Here is a 25,906-nt window from a genome sequence, read left to right as displayed (position 1 = left end):
GAAAACAATAATTTTATTTTTTTTGTTAACTACCCAAGATGTGCCCAAACACAGGAGCTTTTTACCAATTACTTTTTCCAGATGATGAAAAGGAACAACTGCCACTGAAGTATCCACCTGGATGAACGTGCCCAGAGGGGCAGGGTAGCACCAGTGAGCACCAGGCTTACTGATCTCTGCTGCAAAACCCAAACCTGGACACAGAGAGAGATTTTGGATGGCACATATTTTCTTTATTTGGACAGCAAATGTTAGACTCATCCAGCAAAGATGCAGGATGGGAAGGCACACAAGTGCTTGACACGCCCAAAAAAAGGAAAAAAAAAAAAGGAAAAAGGATGGAAGACTCAGACTACAACTATAAAATAAAGCACAAGTATTTTTGGTAACGATTCCCTTATTTCACCTAGAAATGTGACAAGCTATGGTTTTATTTTAGCTTTCAACAGTAATTAGCACATAACATATAATTCTATATTCTGCATCATTTGAGATAAAGAATGGACTGACGTGCAGATAAACATTTTGCGTATGAAAACAAAATGAGAGAACACACATTAAAGAAAATCATATTGAAGCGCTCTGGAACAACATAAAGCGCCTCAATACTGCTAAACGCGTCAATCCTATTCAAACTTTTTGACCTATTCCTATCCCTTTATAAAACATGAAAAATTATCCTCCTTAGATTTTACATCATTTAATTCTTGCACACATTCTCCATCTACTTACCAATTCTGAATAATTGAATTCCAATAATAAATTCGACTCTTAAGTTACAAAAAAAAAAAAATATATCTCACATCAACATTGCTCTGTGCTTGTCTCACTGGGCTTGTGTAAGGATGAAATCACCAGAAAAGTGTCTTTAACCATGCTCGATGGCTCTATGCATTTGCCACCAAAACCCCAGCAGGATAAAACCCTAGAAGTCAAGGCAACATTAAGGAGAGGAGCAGATTTAAGGAGCAAATAATCTTTTTTTGTAAGGTCTCCTGAAGGGCTACCCCCTTTTGTGGTTAAGTATAAGGTGCTTTTTAATTCTACTTGTGTCCCTCTCTCACGGCCATTAGGGAAGCTTCACATTTCCTGCCAGGCAGGTAAATCCCAGCTCAGTTAAGAATTTTTCGGGTCAAAACTAAGCATTTAAAGTCCACCTAGTAGCTAGCCAGAAGCCATAAAAGGACTCCAGCACTGCAGAGTCCCATGCTCTGCAGTTAAAAGAGCAACGGAAATGAACACAGCCCCATTTTAGAAAAATACCACCTCCAAGGTCTCAAAAATGTGGAAAATGTTATTACCCCATGCTTGAGGGGAAAAAAGGGAGAAATAAAAAAATTTAAAACATTTCCTGATTATATTTTACTACTATTGAATTACGCTCCCCAAAAGTTATTTTTTATTCCATCCCTTCAAAATTTACTATTATCTACGCACAATTTAAGGTCCACTACAAGTATTTTCTCAGGGTGCCTATAAAGGAAGGTAGCAAAAACAGAGTGGGACCAAGCTTTTAGGATGTGCAATTAGGGCTGTGTTTCAAGTACACTAGCTTGTTTTTAAAAGCTGCAACAAGAAGGGCCTGGGTTTGGGTTGTCTTTTTTTTTTTTTTTAAGCAATCAAACAGTATGAGAAGTTAGAAAAATTAAACTTTAATATTTTAACAATTAACACAATTAGTGAAGAATTATCTGTTCCTGCCATAACGACTCGTTGTCTACTTAAGAATCACCACAACTCCCCAGGTTTGTTTCCACTCTAATTGTAAAATTTAAAGGACATTTAAAAAAAAAAAAAAAAGAAAAAACTTGTGTTCACATTTGCAAAAATAAATTTGGAAATAGAAAATAAAAATCCAAAGTCACTGTGCAAAGTTTTGGCCCTTCACTCTCAAAAACATCCTAGTTTGCACCCAGGCAGGGTCCTTTAACCTCTTTCCACAGAAAAGAGCATGAGTATGGCTAATAAATGACATTTTCTACCATGTCTTCTTACATTCAGCATGGTTCTCCCTGTTTGATATTTACAGAAGCAAAACTAAAATTCAACACCATTAATTATTTTTGTTAATAACCGTGACCGTTGTAGCCAACATACGTACTTCAGCCTCCTGAAGCTGTTTCCACACCAAAGATACAAACTCATTATCCTGGAAACTGGCAACGCAATCCCACGCCCACCTAACATTCATCCCTGGAACAGAGGTGGTTGCATGAGGGATTTGGGGCCTGTTTTGCTCAAATCAGCCTTCAGATTCTTCAGCATTAGAGGTGAAGCACATTATGAGGCAACGTTACCTGCAAGGTGTATCTTGGCTACCCTCTCCTCCTGCTCCTCTCCCAGACAAACCCCATCAGAAGAGACAAAAAAGCCCTCACTAGGTGTGGGAGAAGACAAACATCAACCTCTTAATTGGAAAAACACCTTGTCATTAGCACAATTGAGGTGTTGTGAGCATTTTAGGCACCTGAGAGCAGGCCTGACGGATCAGGACAAGGTGGGAAGCCCACCTGGACATAGAAACCAGGCCCAGGAGGCCGCACCAGGCACATCCCCAGGTGCCCAGCGTTAGCGCCTGCCCTCCCCCCTCATCACGCACAGTGACATCAGGGCCATTTGAATAATCAGATTGCAACGTACGTCGCCTTGCAAGATACCAGCTGCTCTTGGATTGCAGCGAGGTAGCACCCAAAGCCTCGCGCCACAAGTTTCATGGGCATGGGTGCACGTAGGCTATGGGCTGCCACCATCCTCCTCCCGCATCGCTCCATTGTGAGAAGAAAACCCCTCTAAGTAACAATCGTGGCTAACAGTGCCCTGCATTCCCTTGCAGAGCGTGACTAGCAGTCAAAATTATTACAATGCCTTCCCCAAGCTTTGCATTAAGTGACCTCAAGCTTTAAATATTGCGATAGTCTTCCTCCACACTGAGGGGTCTGAATGCAGCAATGCTGCATTCCTTTGGCATTCCCTCGAGATTTCAATAGTAAGTCAGGAATCTACTCTGAGCTTATTAAACACTTTGCACCTCCCCCAAAATAATTCTCCGTCCTTCCATCAAGGAAACCTTGACCAGGCCCCTTCTTTCAACCACAGCGTATCCCCTTGTCTGTTTTCAAATGCTTCCATGGGGGAGGGGAGGGAGAAAGCCACACACAGGCTCCCTCCTTCCTTCCACAGCAGGTAGGAAGGTAATTTTTGCAAATCTGGGTGTGCCCGCTTCAAATCTGGAGATCCAGAAAGGGCTGGAATGCAGTGACTACTGGGCCCAAGAATTTCACCCTGAGTAACAAGCCAGGAACACTCCACCATCTTCTGGATTCAGGTCAATTTATGGCAACCCTGTCTGACACCACCTCTTGACCTTCTTTTACGCGGTGAGGACACGGATTACCAAACCCTTACCCTTTCCTCCCATGCACCTCTGGAGGACCAAAAAAAGACACCCACAAGCTACCTTTGCGAGTGGCGATACAGACACTCTGCTAAAACTAAAAATTATACTCTAAGGAGTTTGTAAGGAAGGGCGCTAGGACGCTCCATGGAGCAGCAGAGGTCAATACAACGTATTGAACAATTCCAGTGCCCTGCAACACAACTTTTGCTCTTATGAAGTAATCATTTGACCAAACTATTAATCGCACACTCATGCTGAAAGACAGACGTGACATCCAGGTTTTTTTTTTCCCTCCCCAACTGGCATCACTACTCTGAGCGCATCCCTCTCACTGAAAGGCCTCGCAGCCTCCAAACACACTGGGTGGGCCTGGAGAGAGACACCCCCCACCCCAGCTGCATCTGACACCCTCCCCTCGTGGAAAAAGATATAAAGACTTCAAATAATTTACTTTGAAAGAACCTTAATAAACAGCTTGGCCAAAACACTCAACATTTGAGAACAGTGTGTTTTTACGCATCTAACTCCCATAAATACACGGCCAGTAAGAAATACTTAGAGGCACAAAAAAAAATCTCCAATTTCTGACCCCTCCCAAGAAAAGAGAAAATAATTAGACATCTACAAAACTAACAAGAGAGTCACTTTTACATATGGAAGCCACTGAATGAATTTTAAGTGGCTTTCTATATTTGATTTTGGGAGAGGAGGAGCGGAAACAAAGGGGAAGGAAGTGCAGTTATGAGAAATGCAATTTTGATTTTCTGTTAAAACAGCAGCAGAAATTTGAACTCTATCTGATACATTCCAACATGATACTCCATGATGAAACCGTGTTTTAACAAATAAGGGCTTTGGGAGAAGCAATACGGGTAAATGCTGATGCAATTAGATTTGCAGTTCTTGTCAATACCATGACTATCTGTAGGCAACGCATGCCTAGAAAAGTGCTTAAGTTCAGTGCAGAATTCTTTTCAACAAGTTACAGACAGATACACGCTTCTGATAGTTGCTAATTCACAGACAAATAGGAAGACACTCTACCCAATGTGAAGAATGGATTTTTACACCATTTCAGTTGATAGCACAGGAAAATACCTTTAAATACATTAAATAACAACAAAAAAGGGGGGGGGACACACACCAGTGATTCTACAACTACTTTTACATGAGTGAAATGGATTTGTTTTCAACAGCATTCATAAAATCTACTTGTGCAAGGTTAAGATTAATAAATGTGATAATTTATTTATTTACTACAGATACTAATAGGAAATTATCAATTCTTATTTATCCCATGGAATTTTCTCCTTAAACCTAAAGATATATTCCATCCACAACAGCATTTTTATATACAAAAGATCTGAAATAATAGGCTACTGTAAATCCCAGCCATATACCTTGATTATTAAATGAGAAAGAGCAAATATAGCAAGTAATTTTCCAATGAAAACTATCACATAAATGCAACCATAGAGATTAGCATGCTTCAAATTCATCCAGAGAGGGGTTCCCCCACTTTAACTAGAGCAAAAATCCTCCACAGTTTCTCAAGTGAAGCTTTCCTCTAACACTAGTGATTAAACTTGTGATTCTCAAAATACCAAGATACAAAGCCCATCAGAACAGCTAATTCAACTTTTCAGAAAGACTGTACTTTTTAAAAATAACCCTGAAATAGTAGAAGCCCCTTTTAACAAAGTTAAACAGACAGACATACTTCCCAGATTGAATAATGGAGTACAGGAACAAGCACGTGGAAAGTTTGATCTATTTTGCTTTTACTCTCTAGTGCACGCCAGGTTTTCTATAATCTAAATATTTGTGAAAGGAGCAGGCTGAATTGCTATAGGCAGCGTAAAAATACTACCCTGCTTTCCTGCAAATACTGCTTCGTTCCACGAAGCCCCGAATTACTATCTTGCAGAAATTAAACATACGTTTAGGAATTAAGGATGCATAAATCCTGCCCTTATTGAGAAGGAGTCATTCTCCTGCTGCTTCCATAGACCAGCTCAGAACACTGATGAAAAATCCTCTCAAATACAGCTCAGACTTCTACTACGTGCCTATAAAACGCTGCAGATTCCAACATGGCAGGATCAAAAAAAATACAGATACCAGCGTATTTACAAGATGCTTTTTTATGTTGCTGGAGCAAAGCTCGTGTGTTTGCCCATTTACACAGTTCACAACACCGAATTTCATTTCCTGCTAACACCCCGGATTTTAACTCTTCTCGTGGAACTTTAAATTTTGAAGTCTTCACAATCATTCGCCATCAGACCGTAATAACTTGCTTCTCTCACAGAAAGGCACTTTATACATATACTTTTTTTTTTTTTTTTAAAGAAATTAATACTAGTACTGCTGCCTGGCCAAGACCTTGCATTAGAAATACATGGGGTGATGCTAGAAAACCTCTAGGACAGCACAGAGTGCACGACTATGGGTTTAAGAAAGCGGTTCATTTATCGACAGGGGAAAAGAAACACAAACCTAAGCATTTTTCAAATTGCTTCTCACTGGGTAACTGAATGCAAGGGGGGGTGGAATAAAAATTAATTACCTTTGTCTTTTAGGGACAGAATGCTCCACTTCTATGAGTTTCCCGTGCAGCTCCACTTTACCTACAGGGATAAACAGAAATATCTGAGCGAGTCCTCCGCGTCCCGGCCTCCCGGAGCGGGTTTTGCAGGGAAAGGGAGCGCAACACGTTATCCCCATCCCCTCCTCGGGGGAGCGCGGAGCTCGGCGCCGCTTCGGGGCAGGGAGAGCGGCGGCTCCGCCGACTCGGGGCGGATTTTCCCTGCGCCAAAGCGGGAGGGAAGGGGGCGAAGCGAAGCGCCGCGCAGCGCCCGAGCCCAGCCCTCCCGGAGCCCCGCAGAGCCGCTAAACGAGAAGAGGGAGAGGAAAAAAAAAAAAAAAGAAAAAAGAAAAAAAAAAAGAAAGAAACAACAACCAAAAAAAACCGAGCGAGGGAAAAGAAAAAAAAAAAGGCATGATTTTTTTTTTTTTAAAGCGCACAAAAACAGGATGTCAGGGCCAGGAGCCGGCGCGGTGATGGGTGCGTGAGAGCGGCGAAGAGAAACCGAAATAAATAGCGGGGCAGCCCGGGGGGGCCCATCCCGAGCGGGGGGGCAACGGGCGGCTGAGCCCCCCCCCGGGACCACCGGGTCGGGGATGGGGGGGGCGGTGTCCAGGCTCCCGCCCCGCGCGGAGCCGCGGTGGGAAAACAAGTTGGCGTCTTCGCTGTGGGGCGGGGACCCCCCCAGCCCAGCGCGGGGCTCCCAGCCCGCCGCGGCGGCTCCGCGGGCGCGGAGAGAAGCGGCTGCTCACCTGAAAGCGCCTCGATGGCCTTCATGGCCCAGCTCTCGTCGGGGCAATCGACGAAGGCGTAGCCGGTCTTGACCAGGAACTGGCCCGAGAAGGGGATCTTGGAGTCCTTAAAGAGACTTTCCAGGTCGAGGGGGCTGACGTTCTCGCCCAGGTTGCCGATGTAGAGCTTGTTCATCTTTGCTGGCGGCTCGGGGAGGCGCGCACGGCGGGTTCAACCCTCGTCTTGCGGGAGGAGGTGGGGAGGAAGGGGGAAATAAAACAAAATGCGATGGAGGAAGGAGAGAGAGAGAGAGAGAGAGAGAGAGAGAGAGGACAGGGAGAAAAAAAAAAAAATCAGATCTGCAGCTTGCGTCCCTCCCTCTCTCTCTCTCTCTCAAGGGGTAAAAAAAAAAAAAAAAGAGCGTGGCCAAACGGGAGCCCCAAGTGCTGCCCGGGCGGGGAAACACCCAGAGGGCTGCGAGGGAGAGGAGGAGGGGGGGGGGGGGAAGAAAGTACTTTTTTTTGTCTTGCCCCCGAGCCCCTTTGGCAGCAGCAGGCGGACTATGAAAATGTCACACTACGTGCGGGCAGGCGCCGCCTCTCAATATGAAAAAAAAAAAAAAAAAAAAAAAAGAAGGGGAAGGGGGAGGGAAGGAAAGAGGGAGAGAGAGAGAAAAAAAAAATTACTTGAATATTCCGGCTTTTTGAATGAGCCACGTGTTCAAACTACAAATCAACTTCTCACGTGAGGAATCCCAGCTCTTCAATTAGCGAGTGGATGGGGCGCACACACACACACACTCACAGAGGAGGAGGAGAGGGAGGAGGAGGAGGAGGAGGAGGGGGAGGGCCGGGGTGAAGGACGGGGAGGAGGGGTGCGGGGAGGCTGCCCAGGGCAGGGCGAGCTGAGCGAGGGCGGGGGAAGGGGAAAGCGGAGCTGGGTGGGCGCCGGGGGGCGCAGGGTCCGCGCCGCCTCCGCCTCTGGGCCGGGGGGTGGTTGGGGCGCTCCCACCGCCCGAAAAAAACGGCCCGGCGGGCGCCTCCCCCCGGGGGAGGGCGGGGAAGCGGCTCCGCCCCCGCGGATTATTCATTGGGGTCGCGCCTGGGCGATCCCGCTCCCCGGCACCGGGGGTCGGTGGGGGAGGAGGAATGAAAAAATTAAAAAAAATAAAAAAAAAAAGAAAGAGAGGAGAGAGGGGGGAGAGCGGAGATCCGCGGCTGCGTGAGGGAGGGGGGTGGGGGTCTCTCCAGCCTCGGAGGAGCCCCATATGGTAATGGTTGTGCATGGCTCGCAGTGCCCCTACGGAAAGGGAAGAGAAAAAAAAAAGGGGGAGGGGGGCGGGAAAAAATAATGGTGATAATGATAATAATAAAAAAAGACAAAGGGGTGGAGGAGAGTTGGGGGGGCGATGGAGAAGGGGTGAAGGGGCCGCGCTTCCATTCCGGCTGGGTAATGGTGGACGGCGGCGGGGGGAGCGGCGAAGGCAGCGTCGGCCTCGCCTGGGAAGGACACACAAAGGGACTCGGCGACCCCCACCCCCTCCCCCGGCCCGCCCGAAGGAGCCATTCATAACTCCCCACATTCGCAGGGATACAATGGTGGGCTTGTGGGGGAGGGGCTCGGGGGGTGTGGAGCCTTCCCAGTGCAAACAAAATGTTGCCTGAAGATGAAGAAAGGGACACGGAAATGAAAGCCAGCGCTGTGTTTAATGTAGCCATCTAGGAGGTTTTGTTTAATAATTCGACGCGCTTTAGCCGAAGGTTTCATGTGTTCCGCGGTAGGCTCCTTGCGGTACGTTTTTAATAGGAATATCCGCGGAAAACGGCTAAAATGCTTTTTATTAGCGAGCGGTGAATGGGTTTCCACATGTCCTGTAGCACGCTTGGAAATCCCTAGTAAACAGGAGCGCTTCCCAGGGCTGTCCCCGGCTGGAACCACGCGGAGCATCACCGAGGGGCGATTTAAACCTCCCCGCGGCCGGGATAGAGGGGACAGGGGGGGACAGAGGCTTTTGTTCCCCGGTCTGAGGGGCTGGAGGGGAAAGAAAAGGCGCTGGGAGGCTGGAGAGTCGCCTGGAGAGCGGGGAGCGGGCAGGGCTGGGGGTGGATGTGGCAGCGAGTGGGAATCGCGGCCCTTTTGTTGTGTGCGAGGGACCCACGCTGGGAATTTCAACCCATTGTTTCACCCCAGTGTCGTTTTTACGAACTTTTAATTGTCAGCTTGCGATTGAGGAAAGCGAGTGTTTTGTGTCCCACTCAGCAGAATTTAATCATAACTTCCATTTTGTAGGAAATTAGCGAATAGTCGTCTTGGGGATAGGAGGGAGTATTTTTTTTTTCCTATGGTATGAACCTGTTTATGACTTTTCGATGCTGGATGTGGCGTTTTTTCCTAAATGAATCTGTATTTCATAACCCCATCCGCCCGGGTAGTTTGGCTAAAATAAACAATTGCCTAAATTAAACAACAGCCCCCTCCAAACTACTCAATCCTTAGTCAAACTTATGAAAGGGATTAGTCACCGTCCTTGCAGATTAATTGCATTCTTTATAAATTTGATTTGTACTGAATCTATAAGGCGGTTGCATGGGCTTATTGCTATGTGGTTGGTCTATAGCGTTATCTGGAATTTCCTCTAAACTGCTGAACTGGGTGCATGTGTTTCATCTCATATTCTAGTTTGGTAATCTGTTTTGCTGGAAGATTTAAAATTTTTTTAAGAAATTAAGAGTTCACGATAGCAATACGCATCAGTTGTCCAAAACCACTGTAAAGCTCTTTGTAATCAAATGACTGGGGGGGGGGAACACAACCTTGCTTCTTAGCAGCCCCTTTTTTTGATACTCTGAAAACATCTTGCTAATAAGCTGGAATATTTTCTGTAAAGCTAAATAACGGGTAGCTTTGTTTCTCAAGAAGTGTGGGTTGGTTAGTGGCTTCTAGAGCGAATCCAAACCCTGAATGCCAAGAAAAAAAGGGCAAATGGGCCACAAAAAAAGACTTGCTCCTGTTGCCTGACAAAGCTCCACGTCCCTGTGGAGATGAGCAGGGGTCAGATCAGTCGGGGACTCCCAAATCTTAGCCTTACAGAGGATGTTTTACAATTCGAGGCGTGATTTCTTCTGGCAGCCACAAACCCAGCGCACGAGCTCACATCGGGGCGTCCTCGCAGCTCAGGTTTTTCCGAGCCCCCCCCTTTAAGAAAAAGGCGCTGTCGACGTTTCAAATTATTGGCGTTTCAAACGCTTCGTGTTTATCGCCCGCAGCTGCCGCGAAGAAGTTAAAATACTCACAGAAAAGCCCCTCACAGGGCAGCCCAGCCCGCCTTTCATTAGCCGCGGGACGTTTAGCGCTAAAACTCAACCATGTGCTTCTCGCCAGCTCCGGGCCGCCACCCCCGGTTCCACGAGCTCCCGCAGCCCCGTTTGGGTTTTTTTTTGTGGGGTGAGCGGGTGTTTTTTTCTTCGGGGGTGGCTGGGGGGGGGTGTGTGTGTGTGTGAGACGGGACAGGGGTGGGTGTCACCGCGCGGAGGCGACGGGACGGGGAGGCAGCGCCTCCTCCTCCTCCTCCTCCTCCGGCGCGGGGGTCCCCGGGGCGGCCATGGGACCCGGCGGGAGCGGCGCGCGGGGCGGGTTGAAGGGGAGGCGGCGGGGGGGGGGGGAGGGGGCGTGGCGCGCGCTCCCATTGGCCGCGCCGCGCGCCTCCCGCCACCGCCCATTGGCGCGAGGGGCGCGCGCGGGGCCGGGAGGGGCGCGCGGGCCCCCCCCCCCCCCCACCGCCCCCTCACGCCGCGCGGGCCCCCTTCCCGCCTCACGCCGCGCGGGGCTCCCCTCACGCCGCCCCCTCACGCCGCCCCCTCACACCTCCCCCTCACGCCGGCCCCGGGGGCTCCGCGGCCCCGCGGCTCCGGGGGGCGGCGAACAAAAGGAGCGGCGGCGGCGGCGGCGAACCGAGAGAGAGAGAGAGAGAGAGAAGCGGCACCGCCGGCCGCTCCCGCAGCCCCGGCTCCCCACCCCCTCAGCAACCCCCGCAGCCCCGGGGAGGCGCCGATCGCCGCTCCCGTTCGGAAGTTCTCATCCCGAAATACCTGCGATCCCGGGGAGCGGGAGAGCGGCGGCGGGAGGCGCGGCGGGGGGACGAAACCAATAAATCACACGGTGGCATCGGAAGTTTTAGGGCTCGAGGTAAAACGTCGCAGGCAGCTCCGACCGAGGCTCTCGCTGGGGTTTTTTTCCTCAATAAAACAACAAAAAAATAACTCTTAAAGAGGATGCTGTGTGTGCTTTTTCGCTTACCGGAAAGTTACAGGAATTCTTTACTTCGTAACGCGATGCTGTCACCGTATTATTGTATTAAAACGATACAAATATTTATTTTCTAAGTGAGTATTCCGGTGTATAAACCACTGTGACCGGGGTTTAGAATGAACCTCTGCATGCTGGTTTGAGACTGTTTTCCATTTTATCCAGGCGTTTCTCTTTTCTGCTCTTAATTCCTCCATTTATCTTATTTTCAGTTCGCAAACAGATCTTGCAGAACAAACCTCTGATCACACACATTTAAATTGTGTGAAAACAGCTTCCAGCCTTCTTTGAAAAAAAAAAAATATATATATACACACACACATAAACTTTTCCTCTGTGTTCCTTCTCGGCACAGCTGGATTTAAAACAGGAGTTTCAAAATCCAGCTTAACATCTTGCAGTTTGGTAGCCAAGATCTTTGCAGTCGTGGGGGGAAAGAGAAGATAAAGAAAATATAAATGCGTCCTCTACAATGCAGCCAGAGGAATTCAGAAGTTTATTTGATCAAGTGACAGGAAGAATGGCCAATATGGCTTCCCCTGGCCACAAAATATTTTGTGGGGCTTTTTCAAGGAGTGGAGAACTGGAAACGAAGGCGTTATTTTAGAAGTAAAAGCGTTTCTCACAACTGAAGTGTGTTTTAACTTGGTTCAGGTAGTCGTTTGTTTTGTTTTTGTTTTGTATTATTTTGTTGCATTTTAGATAAATCAGAATATATTTCTTTTTTTTTTCTTTTTTTTTTTTTTTGCCCCTCCTTTGATCAAGGAGATCTTTTGCTAAGGGGGGGAAAAAAAGTATCAAGTGGAGGAGTAAAATGGGGCAGCAACCCAAGCATGAAATCCCTTTGGTAAGAACAATGAGACCCTCCTCTCCAGAATCTGTTTTGTCTTACTGGTAGGATCGTGGTGTTTTCAGCCAGCAGTATCATAGATCCATGGTGAATTCAGCCCCAGGACCTTCCATTTCGTGAAGCTGTGGGGAAGGAGCATTATATTTGCTTTTCAGTACCTTGTACTGGTTAGATTTTGATGTCCGGAGACCTTTCCAAGTAGCCATTAATTATTAATAAGCAAAAAAAAAATCCATCTCTTTTTTTTCTCTAAAAATTCTGGTGTGATGGTGTCCTTTGAAGAAACTCTGCAACATTTTGCTTTAAATACTTTTTTAAAATGATATATAGATATACACAAATTATTTTGTTATATTAAAGCAAAATTGGAGCTGCTAGCTGCTCAGGGTTCGTAGTTTACAATTTTTTTTTTGTTGTTTTAATTTTGCTGAATGTCTTAAAATACATTAATTCTGTTGCCTGAGGTTGACGAGAATTCATGGCCTTAGTCCAGGCAATCCTTCATTTAGGTTCTGGTTGTGTTTTACCAATTTCTTCAGGAATAAGTGTTCCAATTTTGATGTAACATTCATGAAAATAGCTGTTTAAGTTGGCCATTAATACATGTATTCTTTGAAGAATGTGGTCATGGCTGTTTGTATTTAAAATGTGCTTTCCCAACACAGCATATATTTTATCATTTGCTACTTATATTTTTTCCCAGGATCAGAAAGCAACCTAGTGTATAATACAGTTGATTTTTTGTTTCTGCTCTGTTTCTTAAGCAGGCTGAATAGTTCAGTCTGTGAATTATAGATTGCAGCTTTAAATACCTGTGAGGCTGAAGGCTGAGCTGCAGGATTGTTGGCTCCTCCTGCAGACGTTAGTGCTTATATCTGAATAATTTCATTAGGTCATTTCAGTTATTCTTTATCTGGTTTTAAATAAATTAGGCTTAGTCTTCTGTGTTAATCTTGAAAGCCACACTATATAGTTGTTTCCTTTGCAGTGTGTTAACTTGGTGTATTGTATGTATTTTTAGGTATAAAATCTTAGGAGTAGGTATTGTCAGTATAAAATGGCTGGCGTGGTCTTTTTATATCAGGAAATACCTATGTTTTTTCCCCGCAAGTTACGGTTCTCTGACAGTTAATTAGTCAACGAAGTTTGACCTTATTTTTTCCAAAACATTTTATGTACAGCCCAGTTGTTGCCAAAAGTAGCTAAGTCAAGTAACTAAAACATCTATAAAAGTAAGTATTTAAGTAGGAGTAGAGAGATCTGTAAAACAAAAATCCCCTGCATTCCCATAAGGCATATCCTGTGAAAATAAATACAAGTCTTAGTCTGACAAAATTAAACTGCATACGTATAGCGTTACATTCATGCTAATTAATTCCTGGTTTAAAGCTCAATTTACATCTCAATCGAACAACCCTTGCTGCAACTGAAGGCACACAAATATATCTTGGACTAAGCAGCACTTTCTACAAATTTCAGATTCAAGTTTTTCTTTGAGAATTATTTTTTTGTTTCTGTAAAGTTTTGCAAGAGTAAACAGTTTATCTGAGCTTTTAAAGCACTACTTAAACCAAAATTAAAAAAAATTCAAGTAGGAAAGCATGAAACAAATTATACATTTAGGAAAAACTAAGTCTGTATGTCTAGTTTAAAGCTCTTTTTTTTTTTTTTTTTTGCAAGTCTGTTTTGAGCCCATTGTTTGAACGTATAGTCACGCTGGAGGAGTGAGGCTGAGCTGGCAGAATGCACACAACCAAAGTACCATAATGGGGTCACAGAGGCCAGAGAAAAAATTCAGCTTTCTTGCATCAGACCTGCGATAAAGCCCCAGTCTATATGTAAACAGCCAGTGAAACATTCTCATGGGCAACAGCTAGAGGCAAGGCTAATATCTACTTTATTTGCCATAAATTAACAAAGTAGAAACGTAATCAAAGTTTCGTTAGCAAAGAAATGCCAAAATTTGTTGATTTTCGTTCTTTGGGTGAAAAGAAATGTTAATCGCGTGCTTCAATCTACTCTCTCAAGTTAAATGATGGATCCAGAAAAAAATCAAAAGTAGTTCATACCCCTTTTTTTAGTTTTGTGTGTGTTTCTAATATTAATACTTAAAGCTGAAATCCTGATTTTGAACTGAGATGTGGTTCTAGTGAAAACGTTATTTTTTTTAAACAAAAAAATACAAACATCAGTTGTGATCGTAATGAAACATAGATGTAAAGTAACTTAATTGAATCAAGCACTCAAGTTGTTTAATTAAACCCTAAAATTCAGGAAATTCTAGTTAAATTTCCTGCAGCACTGGAAAGTTAGTAAAAATATAGAACTTTCTCTCTTAAAGTTAAAAAAAAATCAAAATAATCAAATCTGTGTTTCTAAGATGATAAGAATAACTGGGGGTGTTTCATATCAGCAGTATAGTCTAATTATTTGATTTTATATAACTTCTTTTATGTCCTGAATTTTTAGTTTTAATTGCACTTTTGAAAGACTGCCTTAAGCTTTAGGAAGCTAAAACTAGCCCAGCTAGTGCTAGTTTTGAAAGCACATGTGTTTTCAACAAGTTGTGGTTATTTACTTTGAGAAAGAGAAAAGTGTGGACAGAGGGAGTTGAGCAGTGGGAAAAATATAAGACAGAAGTGTTTCCTGGCTCAACTGAGTCACAAGCCAACAGGTGCCCTCTCAGTTTCTTAGGAAATTGCTCCCTGGCCTGGCTAAAATGTTTTGCTCGTGAGCTGCAAATGGGATTTTCGAATACTGCCTTTCTAAGGAAGAGAACAAACCAGATAAGTTTTCTGGATGCAAACGCTGTCAACCTAATTTATGGTTTTCCTCATGTCCTGCAAGTAGCTTGCAGAGGTTCAAAACTAACTTCGAAGTGGTTCAGGGGTGTATTCTAACAAGAAGCAGCAAAACGTCAAGTTTCAAAGTTCAGTTGTCTTAATAATTAGGGGAAAAAAGGACCAATCCTTTCTTTTCCACCAAGAAAAAATACATTTTGCCCCACGTGTGCTTCCAGGCAGCTCAGGAACTGTTTGGAGCAGGAAGAGAAAAAAAAAACTTGACAAACTGTAGCCTAAGGGAAGATTTTGTTTTCTCTATAAATTATGAGGGAAAAAAAGGAGTGAAAAAGATATGAGGTTTTCTACCTGAAATCCCCACAAGAACCCTATTGTACAGACATGAACAGTTTCGATTCCCTGCAACTAAAGTTGCAATTGATTAGTTTTATGTTTATACAAAATGGTGGGGGGTTGTTTCTTGGGTTTTTTGTTGTTTTTTATAGTGTTGGACATCTTGTTGCAAACCTATAGCGTGAGGCATCCTATTAGTGTACACAAAGTCTCATCTTAAAACTTCTGCAGAGCCTGGTGAGGAGGCAAAACAAGCCAGAACTTGCTTTGCGATTCTGAAGTTGTAGGTCAAGCAGTAGAAAGCTCTGAACACCTTTGAGATCTGGTTATCAAATGTCTATTTCTGGTTGTAAACATCACACATGTAGAACCCCTACATGAAATTTAAGAATATGTACAAAATCCAGGGTTTGTTTTCAAAACTGTTGAATTTCTAAACTAATAAAGCTGAAATTTTTGTTTGGGTCTGCACTACATCCCATAAGTGTATGGGTCTCCCTGAGTATTGACTTTTTCTTTCTAAATTGTTAACTTGCTAATACTTTCTACTAACACGTTTTCTAACATTTTTTATGATTATTTTTGTAATCTCAAAACCAACTCCACAGAGCATACTGTTATTATTGTTACTCATCTTCTTTCCATGCACTTTACGAACATTCTTAAATTCTGAGCGAGTACATCTAAAATTAAGAAATAATCTAAAAAAAATAATCAAGAAATAGTAACAATGGAGTAAAACGAAAGGGGCGCTTTGTTGTGTGAGAGATGAAGCGTTTCTTGTGATGAAATACTGAGTACAGTTTTCTTTTCCATAACTCTTTTCATATGATCCATGGGATAAATCAGGAATAAGTTTGAGATGTGGCAAAGCTTTGCACTCCTGACTGGTTAGAAACCCCCATCAGTGACCAATGAAGTGGTCCTCGCCATGGGTTGAGAACCTGTGTTGTGCTTAGTTGATATTTAAACTCAGATTTATATGTAATTAGAGAGCAAACAGCACCAGGTGACAACATATTAACAGAAAAACCTTAGACTCCCTTCAGCTGTGGCTGATGTTGTCTGTTAAGAGCGAGGAGTTGTCCTAAAGTAAGAATGGGTTCCTCTCTTAGCAAATTTCCTTTTTGAAGGAGTTCAAACTCCTCAGGAGAAAAGCTCCAGAGGCTGATGCTGGCAGCAGAGCCCTGGATGCTGGAGCTGCCCGTGGGGAGAGCCACCTCCTCCCAGCAGGAAAACAGCACCAGGGGCTCATTAGCATCACACATGACCTGCTGCCTTTGCTCCCAGACACCCCCCCAGCCCTGCCCTTCGGAGAGAAGTCTCCTTTTCCCACTCACGGGGCAGGATTTATTTATTTTTTGTCCAAGGAGCAGCCGTGTCCCACCGCCCGTGGGGTCAAACCCACCCCGGTGCTGCGGGCGGTGGGAGCCTCCTCCTACACCGTCTGAGCTCCAACAACGGGCTTTTTTCCACATTCCTGCTTCCCCGTGGAAGCCCTCGAGTACAACCTGGATAGAAACGCGCACAACCTGCTAACCCCCCCCGAAATCTCGTGGTATTTGGAGCCCACGAGGCGGGTTCCTCAGCCCCGCGGCCGGCCCGGTCGGTGATGGAGGGGCGGGCAGCGGCCGGGGCTGCGGGCACCGAGCCCCGCGGGGCGAGCTGGCGACCCCCGCGAGCGGCCGCGGGGCCCCCGGAGAAGCCGCTCGGGGGGTTTGGGAAGCGAGCGGCCGCGCTCCCTCCTCCCCGGGCGCGGCAGCGGGTCGGGCGCTCGGGGAGCCGGGCGAGAAGGGGAGGAGGAGACCTCGTGCCTCGTCCGAGGGGAGGTGGGGGCTGCCGGGGGCTGAGCGGGGCCGGCCGACGCGGGGGAGCGGGGGCGGGGAGCCGGGGGGCTCGGGGAGCATCCCCTCCCCGCCCCCCCGACGGCGGCGAGCGCGGCTGCGGGAGGGACGGGCTCTCCCCGCACCCGGCAGGCGGGGCCGGGCCGAGCCGCCCAGGGCACCGGGAACCACCCCCCGGCCTCCCCGCGGCTCTGCCTCGCCCCCAGCCTCAAAGCCCGCATGGCCGGACAAAGCCCGGGGCGCCCTCCCTCCATCCCTGCCTCCCTCCCTCCTTCCGTCCCTCCATCCCTCATTCCCTCCATCCCTGCATCCCTCCCTCCATCCCTGCATTCCTCCCTCCATCCCTGCATCCCTCCATCCATCCATCCCTGCATCCCTCCATCCCTCCATCCCTGCATCCCTCCCTCCATCCCTGCATCCCTGCGTCCATCCCTCCCTCCATCCCTGCATCCCTCCCTCCATCCCTGCGTCCCTCCCTGCATCCCTGCATCCATCCCTCCCTCCCTGCATCCCTGCATCCCTCCATCCCTGCATCCCTCCATCCATCCCTGCATCCCTCCATCCATCTCTCACTCCCCCCATCCCTCCCTCCCTTCCTCCATCCATCACTCCCTCCCTCCCTCCTTCGCTCCCTCCCCCCCTCCCTTCCTCCATCCATTCCTCCCTCCCTCCCTCCCCCTGCCCCGAGCTCCCCAGGCAGCCCGGGGCTCCCAGTGCCTTCTTGCCGGTAGCCACAGAAGACCAGCAATAAAAAAAAAAAAAATAAAACAACACCAGAGATCCTGGTTTGGAAGCCTTAGGAGAAGGGAAGACACGGATGTTTTCCTTCACGGTGACCTCGCGGAAGGTGCCCTAACCTCAGCACCGAGGCAAAGCCAAACCACCCCAAAATGTTTGAGCCTGTTGGATCTTTATGTTGGGGATTCACAGTTGGCTCCATACATATTTAGATGGGGACATCATGAAGCTTGTGCCTATTCAGACATATGCCCCTAGCAGGGGTGCTGGCTTCTCTTATTTTCTTTGGCTCTGGTGTTGAAGAGGAGATAGCGGAGCCAAAGGATGAGTGGGTTCCCAAGCAAGTGGATTTTACATCCCTGCATGGGTAAAACACACCATCCTTCCCAAGTGCTACAGGTAAATCTCCTCTTAGAAAGACGTGTTCTAGACGATTATTTTCAGATTGTTTCCTTTCCCTCCAGCAAAACCCAAAGGGAGAAGGGTAGCAAGCGCCCAAATAGAACAAGTTGCCTTTTGGGAGCTGTACCCCACAAACAGGCTGGGTTCAACACACCCAAGGTGCTGTCACACTCACTGCAGATCTGTTCAGCATTTCTTGATTTTATTTCTTTTTTTTCCCATAAAATACAGTCCTGTCCTCCCTGATGGCTTCACATTCAAGTTTTTGGGGTAACAGTATCCTTGCTGTTCAACAAGGGGAGCCAGTTGTGAAGCTGGATGTATATTTACACTGAAAAAGCGTGACAAACCTCCAATGCTGCTGATTTTCACACCCAGCCTCTACTCTCCTTTGCTTAACTTGCAGTCATGTCTTCCCTGTTTTGTCTGGGTTCTTCCACTCTGGTTCCTTTTTCAACTACTGACCTTAAGTTCCCACCCAAAACCCTTACGTTTTCTTTCTCCGGGTGTTATCCCCATCCCCCATTCCTTCTATCTGCCTCCCTCCTCTCTCCTTGAAGAGTATTTTGTGCCTCCATCCCTCTACTCCTTCTTATAAGGAGGTTGCTGTCAGTCCTGTTGTGCACGGGCGCCCATGTCCTGTGGCAGGAGTTTTATCCTATTGCCCTCCTGAGCTGTGCTAGAAACCTAAAGCAAGAAAGTGGAGGTTTTTATCAGAATTTCTATAGAGGATTCGTGCCTGGGGAGCCCTGCACCCCACGTTTAGACTTTCCTGCAGAGTAGCTGGAGCAACACTCGTTCCCATCAGCACAAACATGTTGTGCTTTAGGCAATGAAATGCAGGGAAAAACACTCCTCCCGTGCCTCTGTGGGTCTGTAGAGCTTCTCACTCGCCTCTGAGAACTGGTTGGGTGAAAGTCAGGCTCTGCTGGAGCCTCGCTGGTGCTCTAAGGACACCTTGTGTGCTCAAATCAGGTTTTGGAGAGGGCAGAGAAGCAGCAGCACAAAGGGGTGGTGAAAGGCTGGTTCAACACAACATGGTTGAACAGTCCCTTTAGGGGTTTGCTCTTCAAAAACAGGGCTTGGGTGTCTTACAGCCCCGTTTTGAGGACTGATCTCTTGTGAGTTGAACTCGCGTGGTGGTGACGTCTCACCAGAGGTTTGGGTGAAGCGGCTGCGGGCTGAGGGAGCTGCCGCCGATGGAAAAAGCGGGGTGCGCGCGTGCTCCCCGGCTCAGGCAGGTGCTGGCTGCAGCAGAACCGTTCTCTGGCACGAGGTTGGCACTGCGCTGGAGAAGAAGCAGTGCAGACCCCGAGCCGAGAGGAGGAAGTCAAAAGCAGATGAGATCTTTGTGGGTTTGCAGTAACCGGTGTCTGACAGGAAGCGCAAATTCATGCCAGCATCAAGGAAAGGAAAAAAAGGAGGAGGGCAGCAGCGAAAATCTATATTGTTCACTCAGTAACTGAAGAGTTGTCTGACTCTAGAAGAAAAACAACACATTAGTTGCAAGAAGAAAAGTCAGACTATTTCTGTAGTGCTCTCTGAAACTGAAGTTTGGTTTCTTCATCAGTGCTAACCCTTTAGGGCTGTAAACACCACCTTCTCCTCCCTGCAAGTCTCTCTGTTGTCTTGAAATTTGACAATTTCCATGCTTTTTTCATTCAAATATTAATAGTTTGCGCTCAGCAAAATATCATACAAATAGAGCCGACACAATACAACTTTCTGTAACAAGAAATTTCACTGTCGCTGGAGATGAGGTGGTGACTTTAGTTTTCAACGCTGCAGAGAGGTGAAGGGACACTGAGAGGGCTTGGCAGGTAGGGGCTGTCTTAGCACTGGTTGTAGAAAGCTCCAGGTAGCATCGTTCATTGCCGGAGGTGGCTTCCTGGACAAACATAACGTCTTCTGTATCTTCATCCTGCTCAGTCCCAGGCTCCTCCGGCAGTCACCAAATTTCCGCAGCCACCTGCTCTCACCGCGGTGTGAATGTCCCCTGCTGGGAGCCAGAATTTCCTCTCTCCACAAATGGTTGCTCTCCAGATTCTTCTGTTCCCTGTGTCTGCCGCAAACCTTTCCTTTCCTTTTTCCTTCCTGCTTCTTCAGTAACTTCCTGAGCTACTTCTGAATTTTCCAGTTCACACTGTCGTCTTCGGATTTGCTTGTTTTCCCCTCTCCTTGCCTGTGTTCCAGTTCTATTTAGCAAAGCAACAAGAAATTCCTTTCTTACACCTCCTTTCTCGCTCCACTTCTGGTATATTCACTATTCTTCCTTCTGCTCAAGCTCACGAATGCTCTTCAGCTTCTGCCACACACACAGAAAACCAGCAAATCCTGCTTGTCTAACCCTCTCTTCTAAATGACACTTTTTCTCCTCCATCCTTGTTGAGGAGGAGCTGCATTTTGAGCGTAAAGGTGATGCTGATTGGGATGATGCTCTCTCTTGTCAGAGAAGGCGACCACCTTCCCAGCAAAGGACGGGAATCCAAGCAGAGCCGGCTCCGATTAAGGCTGATCTATTGCACCTGGTGAGATTTTGGAAATTCTTCAGAGCCCCGTTCACATTCCTTGCGATTAGTAGAAGATTATAGGAAGTTTTTCCATGGATATCACCGTTAAAAAAGTAAGCCGGCAGCATCCTTCAACGAGCAGTTGTCACGATGATATTTAAGAAGCCAGCTCATAAAATTATCGCTGTGGCCACGGAGGCTCATCTTTCTCACCCAGAAGAAGCTAGAGAGGAGCCTGTGACAAAACGACATTGGGAATGTTTGGAGCTGTCAGAGTTTTGGGGCTGCTTCGTCCCCGGGGCTGTTATTCCGCGGGGCTCCCTGGTCCAGGCAGCTTCTCAGCAGCAAACGCGTCAAGCAGCTGCTGGGATGCGTTGAGCCGCCCCTGGCGTCCCGTGGGCAAGAGGCAGCGGGACGGCGCAGGGGAGCTGCGCTGGAACTAATGAGCTAAAAGTAGAAAGCAGGAGGAGACAACAGCAGGTGGCTTTAGCAGGCGGGAAAATGAAGGTTTATATTTCCACATGCCGCAGAGGATGATTTTAGCTATTTGGGTAGGTATTCGAGTGGAAATCCTCTCTGCCTCTCCCCAGACTCAGCAGGCGCTGAGTGGAGGCGCTGCTTTTAGACCCCGCTTACCTCCCCGTATCCATTTCAGCAGTCCCAGAGGGGCAGGGCTGTGGCAAAGCCCAGAGCTGGATCCATCAACAGCTGCTCTCAGTTCAAGCAGAGCCGGTAACAGCCCTCTCCCTCGGGTTGGCTGAGCTCTCCCGTGCAGGGTGCTGTGACGGAAGCAGCAGCCAGGAGTTCCTTTTTTCTTCAGAAGCTGCAAAAGGGAGTGGGTTTCATCTCTGGGACCCAGAGCTTGTTGGACACGGTCACCATTTTGTCACCTGTAGCCCATATTATCCTCGGTGGGACGCGGGGACGTGGCTCATAAACTCGTGCTGGAGGGGAACATCCCTCCTCACTCGGCATCGTGAGGTCAGGCGAGTCGGGAGGGCAGGAGGCAAAAGCCAAGGGCTCCTCCTGAGCGGGACAAGGATCATGGTGACACACAGCAGGCGCGGGAGCGCTCATACTGTACGTCTGTCCCAGCCAAACGGGGAGCCCAGAAGAGCAGGGGGCACAAGCTCCCTGCAGCACTTCCAGGGACACTTTCTCTGAGTTCACTCCCTCTGTGCGCTTTACAGGACAAGGGGGAAAGGGTTAGAAAACAGAAGAGGTTGTGGGAAAAGTCAGACCAAGCCCCAGAAGGGAGCAAGCTCTTACAGAAGCTGGAGGGGTTTGTTATAGTGTCCTTGGGACGCGCACAGTTTTTCCTGTCCATCTAGCACCTGAGTAACTTCGTGCTCACAAGGCTCCCCAGTTCCACCACTGCAACCACATTCTTCCTGTAAAAGACTCTGCAAACTTTGCCATGAGGTCACTAAAGGGACCTTCTGCACTCAACTCATCTGCGAGTACCAGAGGTTTAACAAGGCCAAACGCCGGGTCCTGCACTTGGGGCACAACAACCCTGAGCAGCTCCAGACTAGGAGAAGTCTGGCTGGAAACTGCCTGGAGGAGAGGGACCTGGGGGTGTTGGTTGACAGCGACTGAACATGAGCCAGCAGGGGCCCAGGTGGCCAAGAAGGCCAATGGCATCTTGGCTTGGATCAGAAACGGCGTGGCCAGCAGGTCCAGGGAGGTTCTTCTCCCTCTGGACTCAGCACTGGTGAGACCGCTCCTCGAATCCTGTGTTCAGTTCTGGGCCCCTCCCCACAAGAAGGATGTTGAGGCTCTGGAGCGAGTCCAGAGAAGAGCAACAAAGCTGGTGAGGGGGCTGGAGAACAGGCCTTATGAGGAGCGGCTGAGAGAGCTGGGGGTGTTCAGCCTGGAGAAGAGGAGGCTGAGGGGAGACCTCATTGCTCTCTCCAACTCCCTGAAAGGAGGTTGTGGAGAGGAGGGAGCTGGGCTCTTCTCCTAGGTGACAGGGGACAGGACGAGGGGAATGGCCACAAGCTCCACCAGGGGAGGTTCAGGCTGGACATTAGGAAAAAATTTTTCTTGGAAAGGGTCATTGGTCCCTGTCCGAGGCTGCCCAGGGAGGGGGTTGAGTCACCTTCCCTGGAGGGGTTTAAGGGACGGGTGGACGAGGTGCTGAGGGACATGGGTTAGTGTTTGATAGGAATGGTTGGATGATCCGATGGGTCTTTTCCAACCTGGTGATTTTGGGTGTGATCTCCCCCTCTCTCCTGGCCAAGACAGATCCCAGCGCAGCACCCTGAGTGCTCTGCTGTGCACTGGGGGAAGAAGGAAGCCAGTGTGAGCAAGAGGAGCTGAGCAGCAGCCCTGTACCTGGCTTGGGGCAGCAGCTGGGGAAGTCAGCGTTCTGCTCATGGGAAGCTCTGCTACCTGTAATTAACCTTCCTATAAAATGAATTAATTGCGCTGAAGGAAGAAAAACTGTTAGAGGTGTTCATGCCCCGTGGAACTATACAACTAACCCGGTCAGACTGAAGATGTTTGATGCATTATTAAAATCTTGGGGGTTGGGGGTTTCATTTTGCCATCATTGTTGGGGTTTTTTCCTAATTTATTTTTTCTTTTAAGAGACCAGCTTCTCAGCATTTACTGCACAATATAAAAGCCACAACCTAGAGGTGGTTGAGTCACCTTCCCTGGAGGAGTTTAAGGGACGGGTGGACGAGGTGCTGAGGGACATGGGTTAGTGTTTGATAGGAATGGTTGGACTCGATGATCCGGTGGGTCTCTTCCAACCTGGTGATTCTATGATTCTAAATCTAAATTGACAGTGCTTTATGGAAGAAAGGATCCTGAACCAGCAGGAACATAGCTATAAAGTAACCCTGGGATCTGGCATCTGGGATGTTTCAGTGTGAAATAGATCAACTTTTTGTTCCTGAGATGTTGCTTCTCTGTGCCCGATCCCGCACTGAAACCTGTAGCCTAAAGAAAGGGAAAAACTGACATTTAGAGCAAGGAGCAGAAGAGAAACAGGAGCACCAGGGAAGCACGTTAGACTGTGGAGGCTGACAAGCAGGACACAGCAGCTGCTGACAAAGCCCTCAATTCTGGTGCCATCTAGGCTCCGTCCAGATATCCCGGCACTGCCCGAGAGAGACGTCAACCAGTCGAATGTTCCCTGATGAAGGCATTTTGGGCGTTTGCTGTGAGATTAGGTACTAAACAACATTTGTAAAGATCTCTTGCCAGTTGTAGTGGAATGACATATCATCAACAGCAATTTAGTAATCAGCGTTCAGTGGTGGCTCTTTCCTGCAGCGCTGGAAGACTTCGGTGGCTGCTTCCACAGAATCTATAAGAGAGAGCAGAGCCACCACCCAATGCCATGTAGGGTATATAAACATTAGTTACCTTCATCCATCAGCTCTCTTTATCTCCATGAGTTTACAAGGTTTCTACCGTGAGACAGGGCCAACTTAGAGTTATTGAAGTACCATAAATAAGCATCTCTCTCTCACTACCTTGGATTCACAAACCAGTAAAAGACTGGCCAGTTATCACCATGCCGAGAACAGGAGCAAAAATGGAGCAGTGAAGAAGAGGGCTCCACACAGCCCACGGTTCCTCCATCTAGAGATCTGCAAAAGTGGTCTCTACACAGCACTGACCTGCTGCTTCACCCCAGTAAGTTCCTATGCGTGGGGTTGTTTTGTTGTTTTTCATTTAAAGCAAGTTCCCGTGATACGTCTGATGCAACTTGAGTAGTTCTCTCTCAGTACTTTACTTTGGAAGGTTGTCTTGTGCCTCTCCTGCTTACTTTTGACGCTATATTCTGATGCGTAACTGAACCAGCCCAGGCTGGTGGAACAGTTACACCCGTATTGGCTCCTGGTGACCACAATTCTCCATTCTTGATCCCTAACATATTGGACACGTTCACAGCTGGAAATCTCCATCAAAAAAAAACAAGAGAAAAAAAAATGTTTAAAAGAGGAAAAATGCAGAAACAAATACTCCTAAATTTTAAAAAGTAACTTTACACAAAACACCATTAGCCTTTTTCACAAGGAGAAACTTATTTCCACCATAACCACTTGTTCTTCAAGAACCGATTTAAAGAAAGGTTTGTAGATCTTGGTTAACAAAGACCTTTAATGTTTTACCAAATAAATGTGGTGGTTAATTTGAATGTGAACGATACCTTCTATGAGATAACAGCCCCATGTCAGTGGCTCACAGCCCTTCCTGAGGTATCTGCTGGATTTAAGAGATGTTTAATCTTGGGTATCTAAGCAGCAGAAGGATGTGGAGCTGTTGGAACGGGCCCAGAGGAGGCTACAAAGATGCTCAGAGGGCTGGAGCACCTCCCATATGAGAACAAGCTGAGAGAGTTGAGGTTGTTCAGCCTGGAGAAGGCTCCAAGGAGACCTTAGAGCAACCTTCCAGCACCTGAAGGTGTTCACGATTCTATGAAAAGTATGAAGTTTCTTTGTTTCAGTCTAATAACAAGTTTAACCCAAACCAAGGATGCGCGATGATGGTTTCTTAGCGCTGTCTGGACATACTACTGACCCACGTAAGGGAAGCTCTGCTTTGCACCTAAACCTAAAATCTAAAACTGGTGTGTTTACACCTCAGTATGACAGAAAAACATTCCTCTGCTGAATCCAACAGCCCGTAGCTGACCACAGGCAGGGGCAGCCCCACCTGGAATACTTACACAGGAGTAAAACGTAAACAAGGCAAGGAATGATGTCTACAGGTACTGCAGATGGTGTGGCTTGAAACTGCACTTCACGTTCTGCTTTACACCACTGTTTAAAAGACAGGAGAGCTGACTGCGCACACAAGGACAGTTTCTTTGCATCACCTGCCCAACCAAAGAAAGTTGCTCTTGTAGGAAGCCCTAGGAAAGATTTATTCCAGATTATTTTCCTTCCCAGGTCCAAAGAACTCACATCAGTTTTAGAGGAGTGCAGTAGCTAAATAAAGATGGCTAACACGAGCGGCTGCAGGTGCAAGCACTCCTACCTGCTCCTCCTTTGGGAAGCCAAGCAACAGAAGGCGCTTTTCCCAAGAGCATCCCGAGTCGGCAGCTGGCTGGGTGACCCCTCTCCCACGTCCACAGCACCAGTCAAACGCTTAGGTAAGTACTGCAAGATGGAAAGCTTACTGCAATTCCAGATCTGAAGTATGGTCACACGGGACAAACAACACAGCGCTACCCTTAATAAACCTCACCTTCTGCACACGATCTTTAGACACACACATGCTCAGAAGTTATTTTGACTCAACATGTAAACCAGAACGTCTCTGACTGTTGTCAGCGGGTGCATTTTCCATTACACGCAGCCTCAGCCACAGAGCAGCTGTTGTGAACTTCTTGTGGTCACTTCTTTGAAGCATTTGGGAACACAATATGTTTATGAGCAAGTATGAT

At 47.4% G+C, this 25,906-nt stretch overlaps 1 protein-coding gene across 1 annotated transcript in view; it reads right to left on the bottom strand.

The window, feature by feature from the left end:
* The window catches only part of IGF2BP3 (insulin like growth factor 2 mRNA binding protein 3), a 112,821-nt gene extending 105,741 nt beyond the window's left edge, over positions 1-7,080 (bottom strand). Inside the window, exons 1-2 of the mRNA XM_069860295.1 lie at positions 6,737-7,080; positions 5,967-6,027 (exon numbers count right to left, since the gene is read on the bottom strand). Of these exons, the coding sequence (XP_069716396.1) occupies positions 5,967-6,027; positions 6,737-6,911 (236 nt within the window). The 5' untranslated portion in view covers positions 6,912-7,080. The remainder of the gene's footprint in view (positions 1-5,966; positions 6,028-6,736) is intronic.
* Between the last annotated feature and the right edge of the window lie 18,826 nt (positions 7,081-25,906).

This window comes from Phaenicophaeus curvirostris, chromosome 6 (assembly GCF_032191515.1).
Source record: "Phaenicophaeus curvirostris isolate KB17595 chromosome 6, BPBGC_Pcur_1.0, whole genome shotgun sequence".
NCBI classification, from domain to species: domain Eukaryota; kingdom Metazoa; phylum Chordata; class Aves; order Cuculiformes; family Cuculidae; genus Phaenicophaeus; species Phaenicophaeus curvirostris.
This window is presented reverse-complemented; position numbering and strand designations above follow the sequence as displayed.